This window comes from Cheilinus undulatus, linkage group 19 (assembly GCF_018320785.1).
Source record: "Cheilinus undulatus linkage group 19, ASM1832078v1, whole genome shotgun sequence".
NCBI classification, from domain to species: domain Eukaryota; kingdom Metazoa; phylum Chordata; class Actinopteri; order Labriformes; family Labridae; genus Cheilinus; species Cheilinus undulatus.
Window position 1 is genome coordinate 42,118,367 of NC_054883.1, and position 27,418 is coordinate 42,145,784.

Here is a 27,418-nt window from a genome sequence, read left to right on the forward strand (position 1 = left end):
AGAGGTCACATTTAAAATGACTGAGGTAAGACTGTTGTAAGACTGTTACTGGGATATAGTGCAATGTTTAAAAAATCCTCCACCCCAGCCTCCTCCTTTATAGCATAAGCTTGTTTCACCCTCCCTGGAAAGTCAAAGCATTTTGCTCGACTAACCCTGGAGCATCTTTGGAGCAGAGCATTCTCCGCCAAGTGAAACTGTATCCATTACATCTCTGACAATCTTTGTTCCTAAAAAAAAAAAAAAAAAAAAAAAAAGGTTTGAGGCTGGCTATACATTAGAAAATTTGCATTTAATAACCAACTTCAGAAGCCTGGACAGTGTAAACCAACTCTAAACATTAAAGTCCTCCAGAAGAGGAATGTTTCTGCACAAGCTGTCCAAGCTGGTCTTCTATGTCAAGGTTCCACTTGGTTCAGGGAACAGTTGTGTTTCCAACACAGAAAAAAATTGTGACTTCCTGCACTAAACAGCAGCCCTAAACACAAATTCTTTCACCCAGAAACATTGTTTGAATTATTTAAGTTATACCATGATTTCTCTTAATATGTGCAAATCTAGTTTTAACAACCTCAGATATGGGCGATACCAATGTTTTTAATTTGATACAATAGCGGTACTTTTGAAGAAAGAATAAACTACTGGACTTTCAAAAGGGTCACATTTCAGGAAAATAAAAAGGCGTATGCAGGTCATTCAGAAATTCATTTAGAGAAACTTCAGTTCAATTAAAATGTTTGTGCAAGCAGGTAAAAAATAAATATAATCATAGCACAAACTTGTTTGTAGAATTAAAAGATCTACAACATAAAAATGTCCAATTCATTTATTTATTTTTTAATTCAGATAGAAGGGCTATATTAGCCACCTATAGCCATGAATTTCAAGTAAAAATGTAAAAAAACACAAGTCATAAAAGATTTTCTTAGAAATATTTATCTTATGTTTCTACAACTTGGTCCTCATACATTCTGTTGGCATGTGGTCTCAGTATTTTTTTATGTTTTCTTGCAATTTCAAAATTTACTTGGGGACCACAATGAGTGAAAAAGACTGTAAAATAAATTCATATGTGAGTGAGTGGAGAAATTTGTTTCTCATTTATGATTGGTCCTCAAAGTCACATGGTACGGCAGTATCTGCATTTCCGATTGGTCTCCAAATTCATGTGACACGAGTGTCAGTGTTTTAAGTTTTCACACATCCATCTGGTAAACCTCTCATAGATGGCGTTTGGGAAAGGGCAGAGCCTTTGGAAAAAAACTCTGAGGGTGATTGGATGAACGTTCTGTCTGTCACATCTTTGCGGGCCAATCAGAGCAACAAAACACGTGACCTAGCCGCTACTGAGGAGTAAACTCCATAGAGAACTGAATAACGGTAACCATGGCGACTGTAGACATGTCAGTACTCGACTTTTGAGGTTTTTGAAAAGGAAACAACTCACTGCTGTTCTTTGTTCTTCTTTTAACCAAGAAATGTCGACAAGTTCTGATAAAACTGGCGCTTTAGCAGCATCCACGCTAATCTCTTCCTCCATAACTGCATCGGCCTCTTGTCACTGGTTGTTTGCGTCATGACTCCGCCGTGCCTGAAAGTACCGCCCCTCGATGCTGATTGGTCCTGTCACTTTCTAACCGAGCCCAAACGGTTCAGACGGGAGCTTTGCAAGATGGATTCCCCAGAGAGAAACACAGAAACGGGCGTATCCATCTGAAGGTTAGAGACTTTTCTAGAGAGATCGATAACAAAGGAGTACTTTGAAAATATCCATATATCAATACTGTAGCATCAATACTCCCACCACTACCTTGTGCCCCCTCCTGAGATTTCTGGCTCCCCCCTAAGGGGGTCCTGGACCCTAAGTTGGGAACCAAGGATCTAGTGCATGGTCAACCTTAAACTGTACAGTAGAGAAAGACAGGACATTTCTGTTTAAACCAATAACTACAAATGTTTTCAGTATTTGTGTTTTTTAGACTTCATAACCTTCATTCCTGGTCAGTCTGGGCTAACGTATGTTTGTGTTCAACAGTGAAGAAAGGTGAAACTTTTGAGTATCCCAAATATAACGCACTGATACTGAAACCTTTTCAGATCTTCTTATGCCCTCAATCAATGTTAGAGAAAACAGCAGAAAACTATCAGTCTAATTCTGTAAGGATCTGGCTGGAACTCTAAAGCATTGTTGCTCAGGAGAAGTTTGAGCGCTGTGACCTCTCAGAGGAATAATGGAAGAAGAGACGCAGCTGAACGCTGAGCTCTAAAAGGCTGGACTAATCATCAGACCTTATTTAACGGGCTCTTTGAATAACACACCGGCTCACAAATGAAATGCACATCCAAATCAGGTTTGTGTTTCCAATTAGAAAATAAAAGTCGCTCCATCACCGCTATCTTTGAAGTATTTATGACCTCTATGGAAGCAGAATCGAGCCGACACACATGAAAGCTGGCTCTTCTCTGCCCACATCCGCTATCACAAAAGAGCACACTACAGCGGCAAAGCCAAAAGCTTGCAGACCCCAATGAGGGGCTAACAAAGAGGAGGATGCAATTTGTATGAATTGGGTTCATAATGAGCAGTCTGCTGTCAGTGCGGGGCAAAGAAAAGGCTCCTCTCAGCAGAGCTAAAGGATGGAAAATTACAGTTTGGAAAGGAGGGACAGTAACCATGGTGAATGACCACCTCGCTGCCTGCTTTCCTGTCTCTTCACTGCCAAAGCCCCTTTGGAGTACACACACAAATGCAGCCCCACACAGCCGCTTACTGAACTGTCAGGCTGTGATTTCAGCCACAGGATTAGCCACCAGATCTGGACTGCTGGCTGTAGATTTCTGCAAGGGGAAATTTGGAAAATGGTTATGCAAACCACAAAGGGAACATGGAGTAAACAAAACTGCAAAGCTGGGTAAGCTCTACTAACAGCAGATTTTAATTTGACACAAAAGAGCCTGACGGATAAAAACTACTACCTCGATACAACAATGACTCCAGCGCAAAAATAAGAAGGACTATCAGATACAGGTCTTTGTTTCCTGATAGTGACTGTCCAGCACCTTAGATTGTCCTTGATCCAGCAACAAAGTGATTGCAGGGTCTTCTAGAACGGTCAGAAGGAAGAACAGCGATGAAAAGGGAAAGAAACACAAGCTGGAGAAGTGAAAACTATCTACTAGGATAGCGTAACACTGCTGCTGTGGATGCAGGGCCCACTGAGCTTCCATTACAGAAACATGGACACGCTGTTCTTTCAGTGATAATGGAAAAATGTGGAGCACAAATGGAAGAGATGGGCGTTTCTTTTCAAGGTGCAGACAAAGAGAGTGTCTTTGTTGAGGCCAGACTACATGTATGTATGTATGTATGTACGTATGTATGTATGTATGTATGTATGTATGTATGTACGATTCACTGAGGACAAAAATGATTCAATCAAATTTCATCTGGAGCTGAACGATGCTTACTAATAAATCTGATCTACTATTAACATATCCATTTCTGAATTTCTTTGTCTTTTCTGGGGCTCAGTGTGTTTTTCTTACGCTTATGCTCTTATGTTTTTATGCACCAGTAACATTTCTGCCATGGTATGGATTTCTGCAGCATCATCATCACCAGTTTAAACACTTGTGCAATGTTACGGTGCACATGAGGCATAAAAAAGCTGCTGTTAGTTTAACTAAATAATTAGTGACTGACAGCAGCTCATTGTGAGTCAGTCATCAGCAGCTATAACTAAACACCACCCGTTTGTATCCATGTGTTTGATTTAGGCATGTTCTCTCCTCCTGTCTGATATTCGTAATAATGACAACATGAAGAGAGTGTTTGCTTTAACCCCCAGGCATCACTTTAATTTACCACCCTTTAAAACCATTAAGGACAAAAACGTCCACTTCCAAAAACTGCTATAAAAACTTCACAGATTATTTTTTTTCTGCTTTTTGTTTTGCATAAATCTCTTCAACAACTTCAGCTGTGCTCAAAACTACCAAACATTCAATCATTTTGAGGATTTTAACCCTTTAAATGCCAGTTTGATTACTTAAAGATTACTTAAAGAAAATGTGGTTTGAATGGGAGTCAATGGGACATTTTTGTCCTTAATGACTCGAAACAGTAGTAAATTTTAAATCAGATGCTACACAAAAACTGATAATGCATCAAAGTCAATATTTTGGCTAATGTTTGACATACCCAGGACTGATATAAAAAACACCCCCACCCCCCAAACATTAGTTATCTGGAAAATAATTACTGTTTAATGTGTTTTTTTTAGAAAAAATATGACCATCCTGTAATCAAACTGGCATTTAAAGGGTTAAAATCCTGAAAATTATTCAGTAATCAATTGTTTTGATTAGAACTGAAGTGGATCAAAACATTTGACCAAAAAAAGCAGGAAAAAATATTAATTTATACTATTTTTATTGCTGTTTTTGGAAGTGGACGTTTCTGTCCTTAAAAACTCGAAAGGGTAGTAAATTTTAAATTAAATGCTACACAAAAACCAAAAATGCATCAAAGTCAATATTTTGGCTAATCCTGGACATGTCCAAGCTGGATTTAGAAATAACACCCCAGCCATCCAACATTTGGTTTAAGGGAGATATCACTCTTTTTTTTTCAACCTTTTTTTTTAAATAAAAAACAACGTTGACTTTAAGTGGTCAAACTGGCATTTAAAGGGTTAAAACCCTCAAAATGATTGAATGTTTGGTAGTTTTGTGCACAGCTGAAGGTTTTTAAGAGATTTATGCAAAAAAGCAGGAAAAATATGAATCTGTTAAGTTTTTATAGCAGTTTTTTAGAAGTAGACATTTTTGTCCTTAATGGCTTTAAAGGGTAGTAAATTTGTTACACAGTGTTTCCCTGACCTATTAAAGCAAATTTGAATTAAAAAATTTGCCTAGAAAGAAACTTTGTTGCAAAAACTTAGACCATATGCACTAACGCAGCTGAGATGGGGAGCAGAGAAAGAGGAAAAATGTGCCCAAATGGACAAAAATGTCCCTAGAGAGGGTTAAAGCATCTCTGTCAGCCTGTCTGGGGCTTTAATACAAGCTAGGCTCAGACACACCGTCTTTATCTTAGCGCTGCTGCTACTGCTATTAGAATACTTTAAACAGTCATTTAAAGGTGTTTAAACTGAGGACTGGCTTGTTTTAGTCCAATGATGATTAAATGCATTATCTCTTTACATTTAATAATACTGGGATATAAAACTATTACAGTACAAATACTGTCATGATATTTTGGCCATATCAGCCAGGTCTACTGGGTAAAAGAAGGTTTGACCTGACATGGTTTCATCCATTGTGTGAGTACAAATACACTGTTAACTACAACTAAACTCACTCAATCATAACTTAGTAAATGATTCACGTCCCTAATAGTTCTTCATTTGTGTCCACTTTATGCAAGCACTTCATGAAGATATTTGAAAAACTGGCACATGACTTTCATAGTGGTTGAAAAAAAAAGGTCAAAGGATAACCACATTCAGGCCCCGTCCACACGGAGACGAATTCAGGTGTATACGCAAAAGTTTTTTGTCGTATCGGCGTTTCATCCACACAGAAACGGCGTTTTGGATGACTGTAAACGATACTTTTTGTAAACGGGTCCCAGAGTGCATAAATCTGTAAATGACTACCATTTCATCTCAGTGTGGACGGCTATCTGCATCTTTCTTGAAACGATTACGTCACACACAGCGTAGCTCTCTTAAGGCGCCTGCGTGGGTCCGACCAAAACAGTAATGGCGGACTACAGGGTTGTGTTCGTGCTGCAGAAGCTACTGAGCTTGTTACGGCTTTTACAGAAAAATCTGATGCTCCTTTACCACCACCGGGAAACACACACACAGATGTTCTTAAATCCAACGCTGAGAACAACCAGAAGAAAGTTTGTGTCCGTTTTCTGTGATGTATGCACTACAGTGTTTTCAGTCGTTTTGAGTGGTTCTGTGCTTACGCAGATATTTCCTGAAACGATCCTGTCTTTACGGAAAACTTTTTAAAAATGAAACAGCAATACATCGTTTTTGTCTCCGTGTGGACGGAGCCTTATTTTTCAAGTTATCTTCTAAAGAGCACATTTATCTCTGAAGCTGTTAAAGGCAGCAGCAACTGAAGTTCTGAAAGTTACATTATTTCAGTCTTGACAAACATGAAAATTTCAAGCCAATGACAGCAGAGTGAATAAAAACACTTGGATTCATTCTTAAAAACAGACCCTCACAAACATAGCTCTGAAACCTGCCTGACCCCGTTTACTGATTGGTGCTGCTCTCTATCAAAGCAGAAACACAAATGACACGGCCACAAAGTCAAGAAGCAAAGAAAAGCGATGACCGCCACCGTGTTTGACTCCTCAAACACTTTCCCTCTGCTGCAGCTGACCTCCATTACACGTTTGTGCGGAGCCTGACATTTGATAAAGGCTACAGCAGGCGATGAAATATGAAAGACGCACAACTAGGAAACCAGGGTGCTGCAGGCAAGGCTTTTTAAGAAGTACAAAAGCAGCTGCAGCAGCAAGGTCCCCTTGAGCATTCACAGAAATATCATAAATTCATACCTGCAGCTAACCTTTCCGGGAGGTCAGCAGGTGCATGACTGTAGCCTCAAAGTCAAATACAACTTTGAATTTGGTCATTATCAGTCATCTTTTGATGCTTATCTAGCATAAGACAGCTGCAAAAATCAACCGTCCACCCCTGGTATTTGTTCTAAATACTGTTTATCATTGCACTGTGATCACTTTACTTATTATGTGCCTCTCTAAGTACCTTTGATTTCTCCCCCAGGACAAGTTCTTTAAATCAAAGTGAAAGTAAATAGGCCTGCACATCCATAATATGAGAATAAAGTCCAATTAAAGTTTATATTGTTAAATATTGCAATAAAAATTAATGCTATAATGGAGGAGGCTGGGGTGGAGGAGGTGAGGCTTTAGTCTATAAAGGAGGAGGCTGGGGTGGAGGAGGTGAGGCTTTAGTCTATAAAGGAGGAGGCTGGGGTGGAGGAGGTGGAGCTTTAGTCTATAAAGGAGGAGGCTGGGGTGGAGGAGGTGAGTGTTTAGTCTATAAAGGAGGAGGCTGGGGTGGAGGAGGTGAAGCTTTAGTCTATAAAGGAGGAGGCTGGGGTGGAGGAGGGGAAGCTTTAGTCTATGAAGGAGGAGGCTGGGGTGGAGGAGATGAAGCTTTAGTCTATAAAGGAGGAGGCTGGGGTGGAGGAGGTGAAGCTTTAGTCTATAAAGGAGGAGGCTGGGGTGGAGGAGGTGAGGCTTTAGTCTATAAAGGAGGAGGCTATGGTGGAGGAGGTGGAGCTTTAGTCTATAAAGGAGGAGGCTGGCGTGGAGGAGGTGGAGCTTTAGTCTATAAAGGAGGAGGCTGGCGTGGAGGAGGTGGAGCTTTAGTCTATAAAGGAGGAGGCTGGGGTGGAGGAGGTGAAGCTTTAGTCTATAAAGGAGGAGGCTATGGTGGAGGAGGTGGAGCTTTAGTCTATAAAGGAGGAGGCTGGGGTGGAGGAGGTGAAACTGTAGTCTATAAAGGAGGAGGCTGGGGTGGAGGAGGTGAAGCTTTAGTCTATAAAGGAGGAGGCTGGGGTGGAGGAGGTGAAGCTTTAGTCTATAAAGGAGGAGGCTGGGGTGGAGGAGGTGAAGCTTTAGTCTATAAAGGAGGAGGCTGGGGTGGAGGAGGTGAAACTGTAGTCTATAAAGGAGGAGGCTGGGGTGGAGGAGGTGAAACTGTAGTCTATAAAGGAGGAGGCTGGCGTGGAGGAGGTGGAGCTTTAGTCTATAAAGGAGGAGGCTGGGGTGGAGGATGTGAAGCTTTAGTCTATAAAGGAGGAGGCTGGCGTGGAGGAGGTGGAGCTTTAGTCTATAAAGGAGGAGGCTGGGGTGGAGGAGGTGAAACTGTAGTCTATAAAGGAGGAGGCTGGGGTGGAGGAGGTGAAGCTTTAGTCTATAAAGGAGGAGGCTGGGGTGGAGGAGGTGAGGCTTTAGTCTATAAAGGAGGAGGCTATGGTGGAGGAGGTGGAGCTTTAGTCTATAAAGGAGGAGGCTATGGTGGAGGAGGTGGAGCTTTAGTCTATAAAGGAGGAGGCTGGGGTGGAGGAGGTGGAGCTTTAGTCTATAAAGGAGGAGGCTGGGGTGGAGGATGTGAAGCTTTAGTCTATAAAGGAGGAGGCTGGGGTGGAGGAGGTGAAGCTTTCCCAGCAGCAGCAGCAGCAGTATGGTGCATCATCATTAATGCACGCAGGGATTAGTGAGAAGTACGTCACATGACACTTCACTGCTGTGTGGGGAGGAAGAGCTGTGATTGGCTGTGGGAGTTGGGAGATGTTAATAGAGATCAGCTGGCCATCAGCTGATCACAGCTGGGTGTATGAGATTTAACTTACAGTTTTTATGTCTATTAGATTTTCTGCTTGTTTTATGAATAGCTGTTTATATAATATCTCACTACTGACTCAAAAATAAATCCAAAAAGGGTTAGGTGTGTCATCTCTTGGCAACAATTAATCCAAGGGCAGCTGAGCCACAGTCAGAACTCTATGCATCAGAAGAGTATAACAGCTTTGCCATAATAGCCAGGCTTCAGTCCAGTGGTAAACATGAACGTGCCAAGTAAAAAAACATGCCTTGTTTACACATTTTAACTTTCTGTCTCATTATATTTTTATACAGTAAGGATAAATTGTAATCGCCCTCAACCTGAATAAAGTTAGAATATTTAACTAGAGACACAACCAACAAAAAAACTGCAGGAGACATTTAGGTGCGTGCTCCAAACAGTCGGGCGTGTGCACTAATGAACCCAGACAGCTCCTGTAAACAGAAATCCCTGCTCTCCTGCACTCAGCAGGGCACCAATGACAAGCAAGCTAACAGCAACCCCCCACACACCCACGCCAACCGCATCTCCCAGGTGACCCTCAAGTTAACTCCAAGACTGCCCGTGGTGGCTTAAACCATTACATAATCCCATTGCCGGATTTGGTCACTGCTTCATACACCTGGCGAGACATGCTGTGTGAAGTATAATCTGACCCCTAATCTGCACTCGTAAACTCTTTTTCTGCATGCAGCAACCACCGTGGACAGAGAAACATTCACAGAGGTTTTTCTATTCAGCCTCAATCCTACCTCCAGAACAAGCCACAGCTGATCTCCACATTTTATATCCTTCTTGTAGAACATCCCGTAGAACTTGACAACATTGGCGTGGTCAGAGAGCGCTTTGAGGATGTTGTACTCCGCTTCGATCTCCTCATCGATATCCTGAGAGACAAAGGACAAGAAAGCTTTAGCCACAGTCATAAACTAAAACATTTTTACTTCAGTTCACCAGGTATTTTTGTTTTATGATTATTTATGCCAAAAGATATCCCAGGAATGAGCTTGGCTGGAGAAAGATGAGTAGAGTGATGCCACTCACATGCCTTATATAACATAATTTAACATATCTAACATATTTTTACCAGAGTGCTTTTCCTGACTTTATGAAGAGAATGAATACAACATTAGCTTTTCTTACACTTTCTATCTAACTGGGTTTATGTTCCTACCTGCTGCAGAAACTAAACCGTCCCCATGGAATTAGCTGACTGTCAATTGATCTGTTGTGCATGTCTTCTGTAAAGCACTTCAAACGTCTGTTTAGAAAAGAGATTTATAAATAAAGGTTGTTTTTATTATTATTATTATTGTAATTTTTATTATTATTATTATTATTATTATTATTATCATTATTATTATTATTATTATTGTTGTTGTTGTTGTTATCATTATTATTAGTAATATTATTTTTTTATATTTTTGTTTAATGATTATAATAAGAATTATTATTATTGTTACTGTTATTATTATCATTATTATTATCATTAGTAGTAGGAGTAGTAGCAGTAGTATTTTTTTATTATTACTAGTATTATTATTTTTATTATTTTTGTTGTTTCATATTATTATTATTATTATCATTATTGTTATTATTAGTATTTTTTATTACCATTATTGTTGTTGTTATTATTATTATTATTATTATTATTATTAAGTGTGAGAATGAGGATGGTACCAGGAGACATTAGGTTAGCATATCAATTAAACTGAAACAAAGGGAAACATCTTGCTTTCCTCACCTTAGGAGCCAAGTTATGAACATTATAACAATAATAATATCTTGAATTTATATAACGCCTTTCATTAAACCCAAGGACGCTTTCCAAGAACACACAGACAAGGACAAACAATTTGAAAGAATTTGCAATGCCCCAGATTTGACTAGATTTATTTAGTTATTTGGAGCAAAAGTAGCTTTTTGGTGCTGTTTACAGCTAAGCTAACTTTTCCTGGATCAGACTTGTATTTACTATTAAAGGGTTAACGTTATTATGAGAAAAATTCCTTTCTATTGCTGCTCTACAGGACATTTTTGGAAAACTCAACAATGTGTTTAGGATCTACAGGGAGACTAAAGGACAGATCTAGATTTTCGAACGTGTTTCATCCTTATGTGAGATTACGGCTGATAAAGCATGATTATTCAACATTTTACACTGAAATCACACTGGTATAATGCATTAAAATCTTGCCATCATACATATTTAATGTAGACACACAAACCTATGTCCACCACCTCCACCACTGTCCCATCAGTCAGCCGCCTCTCTACATGGCTCTGGGTCAACTCTCCTTACTCTTGTCAGGTAATAAGTGAAATCTGATCCTGCTAATCTCTGCTCCGGCTGCACGGAGGAGACACACCTGTAGTTTATGCCTTTTGTTCCACAAAGTATTGATAACATGCATTTAAAGAGAGGCTAAACAACAGTTAAGGTGGCTCAGTAATGTAATCCCTGAGTAAACGATGCACGCTGTTACTGTGTAACCCTGCAGCAGCTCTATTTAACACACAGCTATGATTTTAGTCCTTCTGATTCTAGAAACGGCTTCCATTCAAACACACCAGATTAAACAGAAACATCCAGACTACAGTGCCAGTCCTGTACTGTGGTGACTACCATCTTTTTGACCTCCAAATGAAGCAGTGTCTCTGCAGGACACGTTTCATATGTCCTAAGCAGAGATAGCCTGGAATTTTAAGAAATAAAAACACATTTTTATTGGAGTTTTTTAGCCCAAGGGCCAAAATTGGGATACATAATATTGGATTTTTACCCATGTCCAACATGCTGATATTTCCACGCTAATTTTAGCCGATACTGGTGCACATACACCTTTCTTAAATATATATAAACACCAGGTGTCTCTTGTGCAAAGAACGGCTGAGTCAAGTGGAGCTGAGGGAGAAGCAGAGAAGTAGACAGTATGGTCATAGTTTAACGTTTGGAGTATTCAGGGTTCATGGGTGGCCTCTCTCAGAGTGTAGCAACTGAGGAAACCACCCGTCCCTGATGGCACACTTGTATTTCCACTAGTATTAAATATAGGATAAATACTGCCAGTATGCACAGCTTATATATGGGCTGTAAATATCAGCATCTTAGACACTGATATTAAACTTTTGAAGCTAACATCTGCTGATACTGAAGTCATGCATCCCTGTCTTTAACAATGCATTCAGACAAACTGAATCCCTTTAAAAGGATGTAATGTCCAAACAGTTCACACGCTTACATGCTCAGCAGTTCAAATCTTGTCATTTCCCTTCATAGCATGTTTTCATTGGAGTGACTTTAAACACAGAGCAGGCTACAGCTATGCAGAAGCTTAAAGGTCGCAAGAACAACACGGTTCAACTGTTTTAATTCAAGGGCATTATTAGTCAGAGTGTGTAAAGCAGTGATCATCAACTGGTGGCTCCAGGGCCACATCAGGCCCCCCACATCTTCCCATCCGGCTCCCAGAACATCAGAACATTATTCAATTCAGAAATATTCAGGGAAAAAAATATGTGGATGAATGTCAGGTGTCTTTTGTCATCTTACAGCTCCAAAAAATGAGAATAAACACCCAGATTGGTTTCATATTTGATCCATTTTAAAGAAATCTACCTGTTAGTCATTAATGGCAAATAACACGCCTGATAAACACATCCTGATCAGTTCATTCTGGATTAAAACTGTGGTTTTCTTTTTTTTTAATTTCAGGTGTTTTCCTCTGAGAATCAAACTAAAGACTTGTATCTTCATGTGTTTTCACCAATCAGGAGACAGAGAACAGCAGAACATTACAGTCCCAGAAAAATCCAGCACAAATATCTCAGTCGCCCCCTTGTGGCTGGCTATGGTAAATGGACTGATCTAAATTTTAGAGGCTGAAACATTTAAAAGGAAAGAAAGATGTTTTTCAAAAATATGTTAATCAGGGCTAAACGTCTCTGTTCTAGTTTCTCTGAAAGTCTGGCCCTTAAATAAATGCAGTTGATGATCTCTGGTGTGAAAGAGACTCCTGTGACCATCAGCTTTATCTCGGTGGCACGCTTATATAACTGACAGAAAAAGAGCTGTCCTGTATGCAGCTGTGTGCTTTCTCACAGAAAAAAAACAATATTAAAGAAAAAAGGTCAGAAGAAAACTCCTGAAATGTAACATAGCAGAGGAGCTCCCCATAAGGCAGCTCTAATAGATCGATACATGAAATAATCATCCTCGTGATTAAACCGGTGCTAATGATGGTCCTCCCAGTCTAGTGGTCTGGAGACAATCATCTCTCAATGATGAGAAACAGAAGCAAATTCATGCAAACTTAATGAGACTTTTTCTAGCATTAAGGCTGGCTATAATGGATAAGAATGGCTCATCTTTGGAGCTGGTATATAAGCCACATAATTCCCTCTACCTTCAGAACAAGAACAAATGTTAGCGTTCATGGAGGATGCACTGAAACCTAACATGAGGTTAATGGTGACTATTGTTTCAGCAAAGTCTGAAAACAGGATGTAATATGACCATCAGTTTAATGTCAAAATAAACCTGTAGCTCCTCACAGTGTGTTTGTAGCTGGTAAGTCATAGCATTAAAAAATCTCTGCTTTATAGGACGGATCATCCCTGAGCTGCAGCAGTAACATCGTGTTTCTCTGCTCTGTGTCAAAATGTTCTCGCCTCGGGCAAAATTAGCTCCACACACGTCTGCATGGGTGCCAAATGTGTTTTGGCTGAATTCTAAAGGCAGAGGAGGCCGGCATCATCAGAGTGCCACCATAATGCTCCCCATTGATGAAACATTAGCAGCAGTTTGGAGAGGATTATTGCTGATGGTTGCAGAATTTCTTTTCTAGACATCCTGACCTACATGAAAAGAAACAGAGAAGCTAGTGTTTCTGGCCTGTGGCTAATCTCTACCAGAGAGCTGTTAGCTTACTTTACTGAACGTTTTTAAGCCTATTCTACCTATTTAACTTCACAGTGCATGATGGCGATCTTTCCTCTCAGCTCTGTTTCATTACAGCTGTCAGGAATGGAGCTCTGACTCTTTCTGAGGGCAGAATTACTCCAACAGTTTTAAACTTCTGTATAATTGTTACCTTCACCTTTTAGAGAAAGACATTATAGCTGATTTATCATTACTATAATAAAACCATCCCCTCCCTAAATCCTTGACCAGTTTACTGCAAATCTGACAAAAAGGCTGAATCCCAGTTCTCCCCTTAACCCTCCATCTTAACCCTCAGTCTCTAAATGTGCGTTCCCGTTAAGTGTGAGGGCTGTCCCAGTTCTCCCAGAGTTTGAGGGCTTTATCTCCCTCAGTTCTGAGACGTTCCTGGAGCTCCCTTGGTGTTGAGGGTTATCACTCAAAGAAAGATGGCGGCGAATACGGGGAAGAAATGGAGCTACAAATGTAAATTTCTCCAACAGAGATCTAAACATTATGAAAACCACTCCAATATCTTTGTTTAATGTTATTTTAGGGATTATTTACCTTTTTGTAGCGTAACATTTACTTCTATTTTCACAATCGTAAAAATCAAGCCTTCTCTTTTACATTTCGTTCTTCTTCTTCTTCCTCTGAATCGACAGACTACACAGTTTTGGCACATTACTGCCCTCTACAGTCTGAAATCCTAACTGCTGTTAAGGGGTGTCCCATCTCTAAGTGACCAGATGGTTTAGAGGGGCGAGTTAAGACTGAGGGTGGGGTTGAGGGTAAGACTGAGGGTTAAGGGGAGAAATGGGATTCAGCCTACATCTGTTATTAAATTTTGCATGGAATTATTTCATAGATGCTCAAACGGCGGTTTATCTTTGTCTGCAGTTTGACAGGTTACTAGTCTGACACTCATTGAAGTAAACATTAGCTGAGGGTAGGATATAAGAGCCTGAGATGAAACCTAACACCCTCCTGTAACAGGACAGAAGAGTCCACACACATTACCATCATGTGTTGTTGTGGGGGACGGAGACAGAGCAATCAAAGAATAATTCAAAAATACAAGCTTGAAGTAAAGGTTTCATTATCCCAGTTATTGCAGTTAACATAGAGCTGAACATGTAAAACCATATTTGGCCTGTGTTTAAATATATCAGCTGGTATCAGTGTGACTGGTAGAGGTTTGATAAGGACAGCAGCTAATCTGGCCTGTGTATTAAACACACACAGAGCTGCCTCAGAACTAACGGGCTCAGGATTACTCTCATAAATATGAGCCTTAGAGTGAACTAGATTTAGGTCTGATAACAGAACAGTTTTTACCTCTCACATAACCTGAATTATCTATAATATTAGGTCACTTACATGAATAGGATCCAGTATCTTCACAGCCGCTTTGCTGCCATCTATCTTGTTGAGCACCTTGTAGACTTTTCCGTAGGTCCCTTTGCCGATTGTCTCGATAATTTCCCAGGTGTCCGTTGGGTCTGGAAAGTTGTCAAAGACAATGGATTTCCCTGATTGTGGAAACATGTTTAGGAGGGATCTCCTGTGAAAGACAAAAACACGGGTCACAGTCACACAGAGAGGAGGGCAGCAGTATAAACAGGCGGATACCTTTCACCAATAATATCCATGTAAAAACTCAGACAAGCTGGAGAAAAGAAGGCTCAACGCCTCAGCTGGCACACAAATCCACCTGCTGACCGCCCCACCTGAGTTTAAAATTTTACCTTTCTTTGGTCTGCAGATGAAGGAGTGAATGCATGCTGGCGTCCTAAACTACACTACTGACTCGGAGAATTACCCGATCACCGGCTCGGCTTGTGATCGGAGCGCTGTCATGGTGATTTGTTTGGGAATTACACTGGAAGCACATCAAGAGTTTAACTCAAGGATAATCCAATGGATAGTTAGCCGCTTCATTCTGAGGGTTCGGGCCTTTAGCGCTGCAGAAACACTTGTCAATGGAGCTGCACAGAGTTCAAACAGGAAACAGTTCACAGTATGTCAGGATTTTAACATCGATGTTCAAAGGAGAAACAATGTGGGACAAAACCTTTAATTCAGATATCAATTATGCTGATTTATAAAATGAAAAAATAGAAACCAGGCCTCATTTTCAGTAAAAGACGGTTTATCGGAAGAATAACTTTCAGTAATATACTTATTGACCACAAGATAATCTCATTAAAATATTTTGTCTAAATAAGGGAATAATCATTTCATATCAGTGATAGTCAAGGTGTGGCTCTTTTATGTCTTCATTTTAAATATTATTCCCCAGAAAACCTTGAAAAAGGGAAACTGTTTTGCCCCTTTTCACCTTTTTTTGCCACTTCTCATCTATTTAAGCTACCTTTTACCGTTTAATACCACTTTTTTTGCCCATTTTTACCACTTTTAACCCATATTTGCCTTTTTCCACCATTTTTTTCTCCCCATTTTAACCCATTTAAGATACCTTTAGTCATTAAAACCACGTTTTCCTAGTTTTTGCCCATTTAAGCCACTTTTTTTTTTGCCGCTCTTTTCCCATTTTCCCTATTTCACCTTTTTTTTTTTGCCTATTTAAGATATATTTTGCCATTGGGTACCACTCGTTTCCTCTTTTTTTGTCCATTTTTGCCACTTTTATTCCATTTTTGCCCCTTTTCATCACTTTTTTACACATTTAAGCTGAATTTTGCCACTAAATACCACTTGTTTCCTATTTTTTGCCCATTTTTGCCACTCTTGACTGTTTTTGCCCATTTTAGTTACTTTTCACCCATTTTTTAATCCACTTTTGGACCATTTTTTCCACCTATAACTCATTTTTTTGCTACTTCTCACCCATTTTTGCTACTTTCTGACCCTTTTTCCACATTTTCCTCTCCTTTTTCACCTGTTTTTGTTGCTTTTTGACCATTTCTGCCTCCCCTAACTTATTAGTTTGCCACTTTTCACCACTTAGATTGTGGCTCTTGCAAAGGTGTTTTTCTGTAATGTGGCTCTTTGGTTGAGAAACACTCCTTTATATTATTTTGTTAAAGAATTATTATTATTATTTTTCCACAAAGGGGCCGTTTATTTTCGGTCATTTTTCTAGAGCATGTTCCAGCTGGCTGTCAGTGAAAGTCCATGTGCCTTTGACATTTGGCCTCTTTGGATTTGCTTTAGAACTGACTTTGTTGTAGCTCAGGGGTGTCCAAACTATGACCCGGGGGCCAAAATATGGCCCCTGGGCCATTTCTGAGCCTGCAGCAAAGTTCTAAAACATAAGTGAAAAATGCCCTGCATCAGAACATGGAGCTTTACTGTAGCGTATATTTGAACTGTTTTCTTATTTTTGGGGGCTCGTCCGGGACAGTAGCACTAAACTATATTCATCATAAGAAAACAAAGAAAAAAACATAGTTTGTGAAGATGGTATGAATTGATTTGGATTAGTGTGTATTCTATTCTCAGTACTAGGCAGTGCTACTGCCCTGATTCTGTAAACAGACATTTTGACAGAATAATTTCTTGATGTTTTTTTCAGGACTTAAACTGAGACGACGCTGTGGTACATAGAGCCTTATTCTCATCTCAATCCTTGAAATGACTGGTTATTCACATTGTTAGCGATGAACTAGCCATTTTAGCATAACTAACTAAATCAGACTGGATTTTCTGACCTCAGTATCATAAAGGTGAGGTACGTGAACCTCAGTGGGAAAAGTGTGGACGCCCCTGGTGTAGTTAATTCTTCACAAACAAATATGTGGAGATTAAAGCTTCTTATTAAATAATTTTCAATTTCAATAAGAGTTGAAGCTTCCTATGATCATGAAAACAAAATCATTTCTATCAAAATATTGCGTGTTTTTTCTTTTCTAGTTTTTTATATCAGATAAAGTTTCAGTGTCTGTTTTTATATTTTGGTCTCATTCATTTCATTGTATTCTATTATTGTCAAAGAATATTTTTCAAATATATATTTTTCTTTGCTTATTTCATTTCATCCATTCCATGTCTATTTCATGTTTTTAATGAGTGATTGTGTTACTTTTCATGATCTCAGTATCAATGAAAATAATCATGATTATTTAGATATTTAAATCATATTTCACATTCAGCTGAGAATACTGAAATATGATTTTTGGTGGGGCTGAACGATGACAGCAGGTCAACTCACTAACATAGATATCAGATATCAACTTCCTGTCTGACATCACCACCAGCAGCCAGAGCACTCTGCATGCAGAGTTTGTCTCCTGCATGTTTGTTCAGGCTACCAGTGATGCTGCTGCCATCACAGATACACCGCTATGATGCTCTAGGCAGCGTCACTCAGCCCTGCTCAACCAGAGAGCCAAAGAGTTGAACAATACCTTTGGAAGAGCCACAATCTACAGTCCTTAACAAATGTATCAGACCAGCTGTCATCTCTGTCTCAGAGACCATCCAGCATCATGAAGTGCTTTAATGCAGACTCTTTCATTTTCAGTCAGCTCTCCACGTTTTACCATTTTGAACAGGAATGAGGAATTTCAAACTGAATTCACCCAAATCTGAGCCGGCTCACTGGGCTTCTCTGAGAAGTCAGAAATGAATCAAGCATAACATTCAACCACTACAACTCATTTTTCTGTTCAGGAATGACAGTAAATAACTATAATCTGACACATTCATCAGAAATATTAATGTGCTTTACTATTTTTTCAGTTGTTCTGTAAATCCGTACATTTGAAAATTCATGGATAACAATAATAATTCTATTTTAGCATTAAAAATATCATTTGGGTTAAAGAGCTTCTACATATTGGTGTATTAACCATTGCAGAAACATCAAAAATGATTTTGGTAATTACCAATGCTGTTAATTTAGGGCAGCTGTGGCAGAAACCTGACTGTGGTTAGGGTTAGGGTGGGCTCATACATTTGTTAAGCACTGTAAGTGGTGAAAAGAGGCACAAAGGTTAAGGTGGCAGTATAAATAACTTCAAAGTGGCAAAAATGGCCATAAAACAGCAGAAAAGGGGCAAAAATGGGGGAGAGGTGACAAAAACATGAGTTACAGGTGGCAAAAATGGTCAAAAGCAGCAAAAACATGTCGCCAAAAAAATCAGTGAAAAGTGACAAAAACCAGCAAAAAGCACCATAAAGGTGTTAAAGTAGGCAAGAAGCCATAAAAAGGTGGTAAACTGGGGAAAAAAGAGGTATTTTATGGCAAAAGGCAGCTTATATGAGCCAAAAGTGGCAGAAAATGGTAAAAAAAGGGGAAAACTAGCAAATGGCAAAAAGCAGCATAAAAGTAGCAAAAATAGGGAGGAAGAGTAGGAAAAAAAGGCAGAAACAGGCAAAAATAGGTGTAAAGTGACTAAAACCGTCAAAAAGCACCATAAAGGTGGCAAAAATAGGCAAAAACTGGCATTTAATGGCAAAAGGCAGCTTATATGGGCCAAAAGTGGCAGAAAATGGCAAAAGAAGTAGAAAAATAGCAAATAGCTAAAAGTAGGACAAAAGTGGCAAAAATGGGCTAAAAGCAGCAAAAATTGATTAAAAGTGGCCAATTAAAGCCTCCGTGCACGCCTGGGAAACAAACTGATTAATATGACTGGCTATGGATAATTTCTGAGGTCAGTTTCCCTTTTTAAGGTTTTCTGGGGGAATAATGTTTCAGATTTAGATATAAAAAAGCCACAAATCATCACAAAAGAGCCGCATGTGGATCTAGAGCCACGCGTATCACCGCTCTAGGCAGACATGCGAGGTCAGTAATGAGTATATTCTGGCTGTTCTCCATACATCTGCCCCTTTCTTCTCTGCTGTGGTCAGTTAAAAGCAGTGCTGACTGTTTAGATGGACTCACAGAAGCTTTAATTTAAGCATCAGCTTTAAGCATCAGGTCAGCTAAAGCTAAGTCTGAATGTCATTAGAAATGGTTGAAGGCATTTGGTTGTGAGTTTTCTAGTGAAGTTCATGAAAAAACGAGTTCCTCCGTCCACATTTTCTCTTTTATTTGTCTTCCTCTGTGTGGGTTTGCTGTCACAGTGTGATATCTAAAATCTGGAAATCAATCAAAGACACAAATGAAAGAATACGTGGATTTTAATGTGATAAATGCTCATAAAGGGCAGTTTTCAGTATCAGCTGGGTGACAGTTTCAGCGGGTATAAACTCTCATCTCCATCCATCACACATGAGCTCTGACATTTAAAGTGAGTCCAAATGTTCAGCCTTCGGCTGTATCAGGTGAGTTTCAGTTAGAGGAAACAGACGTGTGAAGTTAAGTCCAAAGGCTGCTTTAAGCTGGAAGTATGATAGCTTCTTGGCAAACAGGACAACCAACACTCAGAACTGTCTTCATGTTAAAGCTCTTCTGCTTTAAAAAGGCTGGAAATGCAGCTATTTCTGGAAGTGAATTTACTTTTAGTCAACACGCTGCAGCAGCATGCAGAAACGATACTGAGGATTATTCTGTTTGTACTCAGTATTATTTAGAGCTGGTCTGACTAATGGTGATATCCATAAGTTTTATGATTATGTGATTCTAAACGCCTTTAAAACACTGCCATACTGCATAATGATGAGCAGATTTAAAGCCTGTTAGCATTTGGTAAGAATAATCACTCTTCCATAATGAACAGCTGAAGTTTTTCAGTCAGCAGTTTGTCAGTTTCATTATTTTAAGGGTTGGTTTTATGCCAGTTTTTAAAATTGTGAGGTTAATTCCTCCTGATGCAGCTTTTTAACATTTGTAACATCAACTTTGTTCAGTTTTAACTTCCATAATGCTAAAATCAACCCCAAAGTTCCCAATGCAATGACAGCAGACAAAAGAACTGGATGGTGTCTTTGCATGGAAACATGCAAAACTATAGATGCCAGAGCCAGTGTAAGAGATACAAACAAACCCTGCAAAAACAACCTGAACACAGCCTGCACAAGCTAGCCTTCTGCCCTCACAGCCATGCATTCAGAAGACACACTCACACAACTGAAGGCAGAATAGAGACAGAATAACATGTAAACAACTTACATTTTTCTCTTTATGAGACTTGGAACATCTTTGAAAAACAAATTAATCCATTTATGTGCAAAAGGTAAGCCTGGACGTGTTGGTACTGAAGGCCAGGCTGGCCTGGCTGTAAACCACAGAGGAGGAGCCAACGTTAGCTAATCTCACCAGCTATTCCTCTGCGCTGGGGCTGCCATTGGAAACCATCACTAAGTGGTAGGCAAAACGATGGGATTAGCAGGAATTAGCCACTGCTGCAGCATGAGCCTTTCCCCATATAGACGCCCATTCATACACAAAGGAAAGCTGGTTAGCTGCCCTGAGTGCACGGTGCTGCAGAGGGCAGCTCCTCTCTTTTTTACCAGTGCCCAGTGTCCAAGGAGATGGCTTCAAACCGTGCTATATCTATTTATCAAAATGATCTGAATCTAATTATGATCAATGTGATTATTCATATCAGTTTGATTGAGTTACTGTGAATAAATCACTCCACAGGGAGACAGAACTGGCACGCTGGCAATGTTTTGCAGGGACGTTATCAGTCATTGCTTATGCAGAGCAATTAGACTCCCATACATGCATCCACGCGCAGGTAATTGCACTCATGTTAGCCTAATGTACAGCGCCTGAGTAACCGACGGGCGTCTTCAATAATACACCAGTGCTTCTATATGTGACAGCGTGCTGTGACACATGAGACAGGAGAGTGAAACCAAAGGACTCGCACTGGACACCTCCAACATGAGCACAGGCTGCAGAGAAAACGACCCCTCAGAGAAGACTGTGTCTGTTTGCACGGTGTAATCCAACCTTGTCCGCCCTGAAGCACCAGCTAGCTGTCACTTTTAGTTCGTTGTTTAGACTTGAGGCATTAACAAAAGCCTACGTGCAAGTGCAGAAAAGGAATTACACATGAATATGAAGGCAATATTTGGTATGTTTTTAGTTCACAGCACCATGTGTGCTAAATGTGTAGCTTTTTGTCTCTCTCTTGTTTTATACTGTTGTCATGATGTCATTACTGTATTTAAAGTGGTAAGTTTAATGTAGAGGTGAACAATTCTACCATTTTTTATGTTATTTTTATTTTGATTAAGAAAAACAGATTCAAATGTATTATTTGTAATTTTTTTTAAATTGCACTGGAATGTTTGCAAGTTGTGCAGAGTGCAACATCTCTGCAAATAAAAAGTATTAAAGTGATGTTTTGACACTTCAAGTTAAAAATGCAGTTAGTCATATTTCCATTAAATGCTCTGACTAAGTCTAATGAGCTGCATGCAAGGTTACAATAGTTCTGGATTTTTCATCAGTTTTTATTTCTGTCGTTTTTTCTGTTCTGTGTTTGACTGCAGTTTAGTTTTTATTAGTTTTAGTTTTTTACGGATAGATGTCGAGGCTGAGTGAGTGTCATACATTTTTAAAAACATATTAAAACAGACCACTCTTCATTTTTTTATTTTATTTACTTAATGATGATGTTTGAATAAAACTCCAGACATAAAACTACCGCTGTGTGAAGTCTTAACCAATCAGATCAGGCCGTTTTACTCTCCCCAGACTCTGGTGTAGGTGTCGGTCAGTCTGGTTGTGTCAAAGACTAAAACTAAGGAGATTTTGTCTCCATTTTTATTTTATTGGGGCCTGAGCACTGAGGGTGTGAAGACCTAATTGTTTTTGCTAAAAATGTAAAGTTTGCATGGACTTTTGAGGCCCTTAACATATTCAAAAAGTTATGAAACTTTGCAGGTGCATCCAAAATTGGATATTTTCCTGGTTTGCAACATGCCAATTCAGAATTGCCTCAATAGCGCCCCCTAAAAGTATTTAAAGTTAAGCCATCCTCCTTTGACTTCGTCATAAATTAATTAAATTTTGTGGACAGATGCGTCTTGTGCAGATCTACAAAAAACCCAGTGGGACCATTCTTCTATCTCCGACAGGAGATCTGCCATTTTGAATAAATTAGCGAAAATTGGGGTATTTTTGTTCCATGGGTCAGATCTGGATTAACTCCTCTGAGGGATTTGATCCAATCCACTTGAACTTCAGCACAGAGGTAGATGAGACATGGATGATGAAAAGTTGCTTGGGGTTTTCTCATTAGTCAAAAGGCGTGGCCGTGGCGAGCCCTCAAATTTGCATATTTTTTGAAAAACAGGAAGTTGTTTACAATTCAGCCATGCATTGTCCAATCTGACTCAAACTTCCTGTGTTCATGGAAGGTCCATGTCTGCACACATTTTTATGGTTATATTTTTTTTCTGTCACAGCATCACCTAGTGGTGACAGGGAGTACCAAGGCTAAGAGCAGAAGCCGCTGATAAGTCCTTTGAAGATATTTACATGAAATTTGTGTCAGGACAGCCTAGAGAAGTGGATTTATGTCTGTACAAAAATCTGGGACTTTTCGTCAGAGGGCGTGGCCTCTACAGGGCGATATACAAACAAGTTGCTTTTGTGTCTTGCCATCATTTTTTTAAACAGCCATAGCTCTGGCATACATCCTTGTATCTAGGACAAATTTCTTGTGCTTGATAACAGTTGCACCCAGAATACATTCATATTTAAAATTGTGACAAACTGCACAGCGCCACCCTCTGGCACTATGAAGTTACTTCACTTGAATTTTTACGCCATGATTCCTGTATAGATGGACAAATCATGCTGAAATTTGCTTAGGCAGTTCATCTTACACATGTTTGATGGTCAACGATCGACATCTAAAGGCGTGGCCATGGCAATTTTTTGTTCACCTTGAAACAGAAAGTAGATTTTTCAAATTGTTAAAAGACCTGTGGAGCAATGAAACTTGGCAAAAAAAAAAAAAAAAATCTCATCAGCATGCTGAGATGATTGATAATCATTTTGTAGGTGGGCGTGGCCTATTGGCTCAATGGCGCCCCCTGCAACATTTAAACAGTTCAGCCCCGCCAGCAGGTTTAACCTAGGATTTCAAATGTGTGTGCAATTTTTTAATTTTTTGGTAAATCGAGGCATATTTTAGGGGTCGTATTTGAATGAATTCATCCTAGGGCATTCATCCAAACTACCTGATCTTTGGTGTAGAGCAAGAAGAGATGTCTTAGGTCAAATGTTATTTGGGAATTTCTCATTAGTCAAAAGGCGTGGCCATGGCGACGCCTCAAAGTTAGCTATCTTGCCAAAAAATCTGATTCTGCAGTCATGGAAACATGCAGGGCAACAACATACCACATTTTGTCAAACATTACTGTTTTCCAAATCTTATCATATCAGCATGCCAGTACTAAAGATCTGCGGATTTTCATTAAAGGGCGGGGGCGTGGCATCCTGGCAAATTTCGATTTTGATGACGAGGTCTCGCCATACAAACACAATCTGTTTTATCTCAGCTGTACATCATCATATCTTAAATAGATTTTGTGTGCTTCTTGGAATTGCATGTCTGAACAAGTTTCGTACGCAACATTTTTCTCTAAATCACAGCGCCTCCCACTGGCAGCATGAAGTACTGTATTTGTATAATTGCCTCATATTCCTCCAAAATTGGAGATATTGCAGTTAACTTTTATGAAATTTATGACGTTTCATTGGGGTAATCAGATTTGTAAAGGTCCCACATCTGCTTGTCACTTTGTTGCCACAATGAAGGATCCTTCGCCATGAAACAGGAAGTACTTATTTGAAGGGCTTAAACTTCTAGTTGAGCTCTGAGACTTTGCACAAATATGCTCAGTGGAAAAATTTGATGATTGATGTCGATGTTGTGGGTGGGCGTGGCTTTTTGGCTCAGTGCAGTTTTGGCGCCCCCTCCATTATCTCAAAAAACTCAGCTCCTGCAGGAGGTTTATCCTAAGTTTTGAGAATTATTGAGCTCATACATCATTTCAAGATCTACAAAAAAGTCTCGTGGACCAATGCCGTAAAACAAACAGGAAGTCCGCCATTTTGATTTATGTGGTCAAAAAGCAGCATATTGCAGACGTCACAATTTTCAAAATTCCTCTTGGTGAATTCATCCAAACACCTCCATGTTAGGTATACTGTAAGAAGACATGTCAAAGGTGAAAATTTCATTGGAACTTTTTCATTACTCAAAGGGGTGTGGCCATGGTGAATTTTTTCTTCCACATGAACAAGAAGTAGAATTATCCTGGGCTTAGAAAATTTGTAGTCTTGAAACCTGGCAAAAAATTCCAAGTGAGAATCTGAGAGTTAACTTAGTTAGGTAAAATAATTTCTGTTTTTTAGTTTCAGTTATTTAGTTAGTTTTAGTTAACTATAATGATTTTTGAATTTTAGTTTTAGTTATTTAGTTAGTTTAATTAACTTAAATGATTTTTGAATTTTAGTTTTAGTTATTTAGTTAGTTTAATTAACTTAAATGATTTTTGAATTTTAGTTTTAGTTATTTAGTTAGTTTAATTAACTTAAATGATTTTTGAATTTTAGTTTCAGTTATTTAGTTAGTTTTAGTTAACTATAATGATTTTTAATTTTAGTTTTAGTTATTTAGTTAGTTTTAATTAACTTAAATGATTTTTGAATTTTAGTTTCAGTTATTTAGTTAGTTTTAGTTAACTATAATAATTTTTAATTTTAGTTTTAGTTATTTAGTTAGTTTAATTAACTTAAATGATTTTTTGAATTTTAGTTTTAGTTATTTAGTTAGTTTTAATTAACTTAAATGATTTTTTAATTTTATTTTTAGTTATTTAGTTAGTTTTAGTTAACTATAATAACTTTGGTTGCATGTGCTGCCTTGTTTTCTTGATTTGCATTCATTGCAAAACCAAGTCAAAGAAAAATTCCAGGTATTGTATGAAGAAGATAAAGATAAAGTAAGAACTATTGCTTTCTCTGTAAGTAAAAAAATGCTTTAATAAATTGCAAAAATGTCTGTTTAATTAAATAAAGTGATGTAAGATTTTCAATGCAAAAGTATTTCAGTACAAATATACTTTACAATGCTTTGGAAAACATTCAGCCACTTTAGCTCTTTAAGGAGACACGAGATCCATTTAGTAAAAAGGAGACACGGACATGGACTTATCTGTGACGCTGATGACTGGGTTAAAGTTTCAGCTTAACCTTGGCACAACGGGACGGCTGATCAACCAGCCACAACTCTGCCTCCATGTAAACAAAGCAGAAACCAGATGATATGGAATATTCAAAAGCTGAAAATCCCACGGATATTTGTCCCTGCAGGTCAACACAAAAATCATGAATCAGACTAAACTTATTTAAAAACTGTTAATACATTAAGAAAGCAGTTTGTTCTTTGTGTAAGCTTAAAGAAAGCCCTTGAAACTTTGAGAACTGTTTCTTAGAACTTTTTAAAACCACATGTCTTGGTTAGGAGTCGATGTCTGCTCAAAATCTTTTCACTTTTTTCACACACTGCACATTAAATTGTGTTGCTATTTGCACATTTAATCTGTGGAAATCTTCTCAGCTATTGACAACTTACTATTATCATCATCATTACATTATCATGTTTTATATTACTGACCTGTGGCGGCTGATGTTGAGAGGAACAACATGAAAGGAGATGCATGAAAGGTAAGGATGAAGTATAGATGTGTAGACACACACACACACACACAACCTCTGTGCACAGGTAACACACACAAGCACATCCAAACACAACCCTGGTGTGCTGAGCCACTCCCAAAGTTTGCAAATAAGAAATCCAAATGAAGCAGCCATGCTGACAGTCTGTCTGAGTAAGAAAGAAAAGATGCACACGTTTGGTATTAGTCCATAACCTGTTATAAAACACAGAGTAATCCAGCATACTTACTCTTTTTAAGTGCTTTTACATGCTTGAGTATGCAGTGGTAGAGGATAGCATTAGCAAGCAAGAGCAGGGTAAAGTTCCCGACCTCCTCTGCTATGTATTATACATCAGGAATAAGGAACACATGACTGCAGAGCATACCAAAGTTATGAGGCTCAAGTAATTAGTTTAAGTAATTAGTTTTAGCACGAGGACCTCTAGTAGCCAGCAGCCGATGAGTCTGATAGTGTCATAAATTAGCCTGCAGAGGACAAGCTAACAACAGGCGGGAGCATGGTCGGCAGCGAGGAGCGAGTCAGGTGTAACAGGCCGTGACAGCACTGGAGCGCTCTCAGCATCGTTTAGCAGTGTCCCATTACACCGGCACCGCTGGGAAAGAGCTGCTGAGGGCTAAGACAGAGCTGGACCGAGAGTCCACTTTAAAGACTCCTAATATTAATACTTGGTTCCAATATGTTGTATGAAACATTTTACCTAGTTAGTCATATTTCATCATCACTCCAAGACTCATGACAACCATAAAAACTGCCACAAACATCTAAAAAAATCAGATTAAACTGTCCTTCTTTAGGAGAAAGAGCCAGCTCATGCAGGATTCTTTTTTATTGCAAGTAAAAGTCCCAAAGATGCAGTGAAGGTTATTAAAAACAAGTCACAGCTGGCACTGCAAACACTCATTTACAACCTACAATACAACTGGATCAATATAATATTAAAATGACCATCATTCATTTGCAAACTAAACAGCTGATAAGCTAAACATGAGGTGTGATTGGTCAACAGCAGGGGTGTCCAACTCAACCACAGCAGGGGCCGGATTCTGGATTCAGGTCTAACCTGAGGGCCTAACAGGGTCACCTTTTTAACCAGAAACCGTCAACCTCATTTCACCAGTAATAAAATATGAAAACAACAAACAAACAAAAAAAAGGGTTAAAAGGCTCACAATCTGAGAAAAGTATATTTATTAGTTCAAAAAGGCCAAAAAGTGAAATTGAAATTGAAAAATTATATTTTTTAAAGGCAAATATGTGAGAAAAAAGTCAAAATCATGAGTTTAAAAGGTCAAAATATGAAATAAAATTTGTAATCATGAAATTAAAAGTGTAAATATTATTTGAATTTCTAAATTGAGAGTCTAAAAGGTCAAACTATGGGGTAATGAAGTCAAAGTTTGGAGTTGGAAATATGACATAAAATACAAAATAATTGGTTTATAATGTCAAAATATGACTTAAAATTCTAAATGATCAATCTTAAAGCTCAAAATATTACATAAGAAGTCAAAATTATGAGTGGAAATGCTC

The 27,418-nt window shown here is 38.8% G+C and overlaps 1 protein-coding gene across 5 annotated transcripts in view; it reads right to left on the reverse strand.

Moving 5' to 3' along the window:
- Positions 1 to 27,418, reverse strand: part of myo3a (myosin IIIA) — a 160,484-nt gene that overhangs the window by 106,153 nt on the left and 26,913 nt on the right. For 4 of the 5 annotated variants that reach the window (XM_041814651.1, XM_041814653.1, XM_041814649.1 and 1 more), the window contains 2 exons: positions 14,707 to 14,890; positions 9,158 to 9,292 (listed from right to left, as the gene is read on the reverse strand). In XM_041814651.1, coding sequence (XP_041670585.1) covers positions 9,158 to 9,292; positions 14,707 to 14,874 — 303 coding nt within the window. In that variant the 5' untranslated portion in view covers positions 14,875 to 14,890. Of the gene's footprint in view, positions 1 to 9,157; positions 9,293 to 13,893; positions 13,957 to 14,706; positions 14,891 to 27,418 lie in introns of those variants that run through there. The other variant, XM_041814652.1, reaches the window with a different exon arrangement.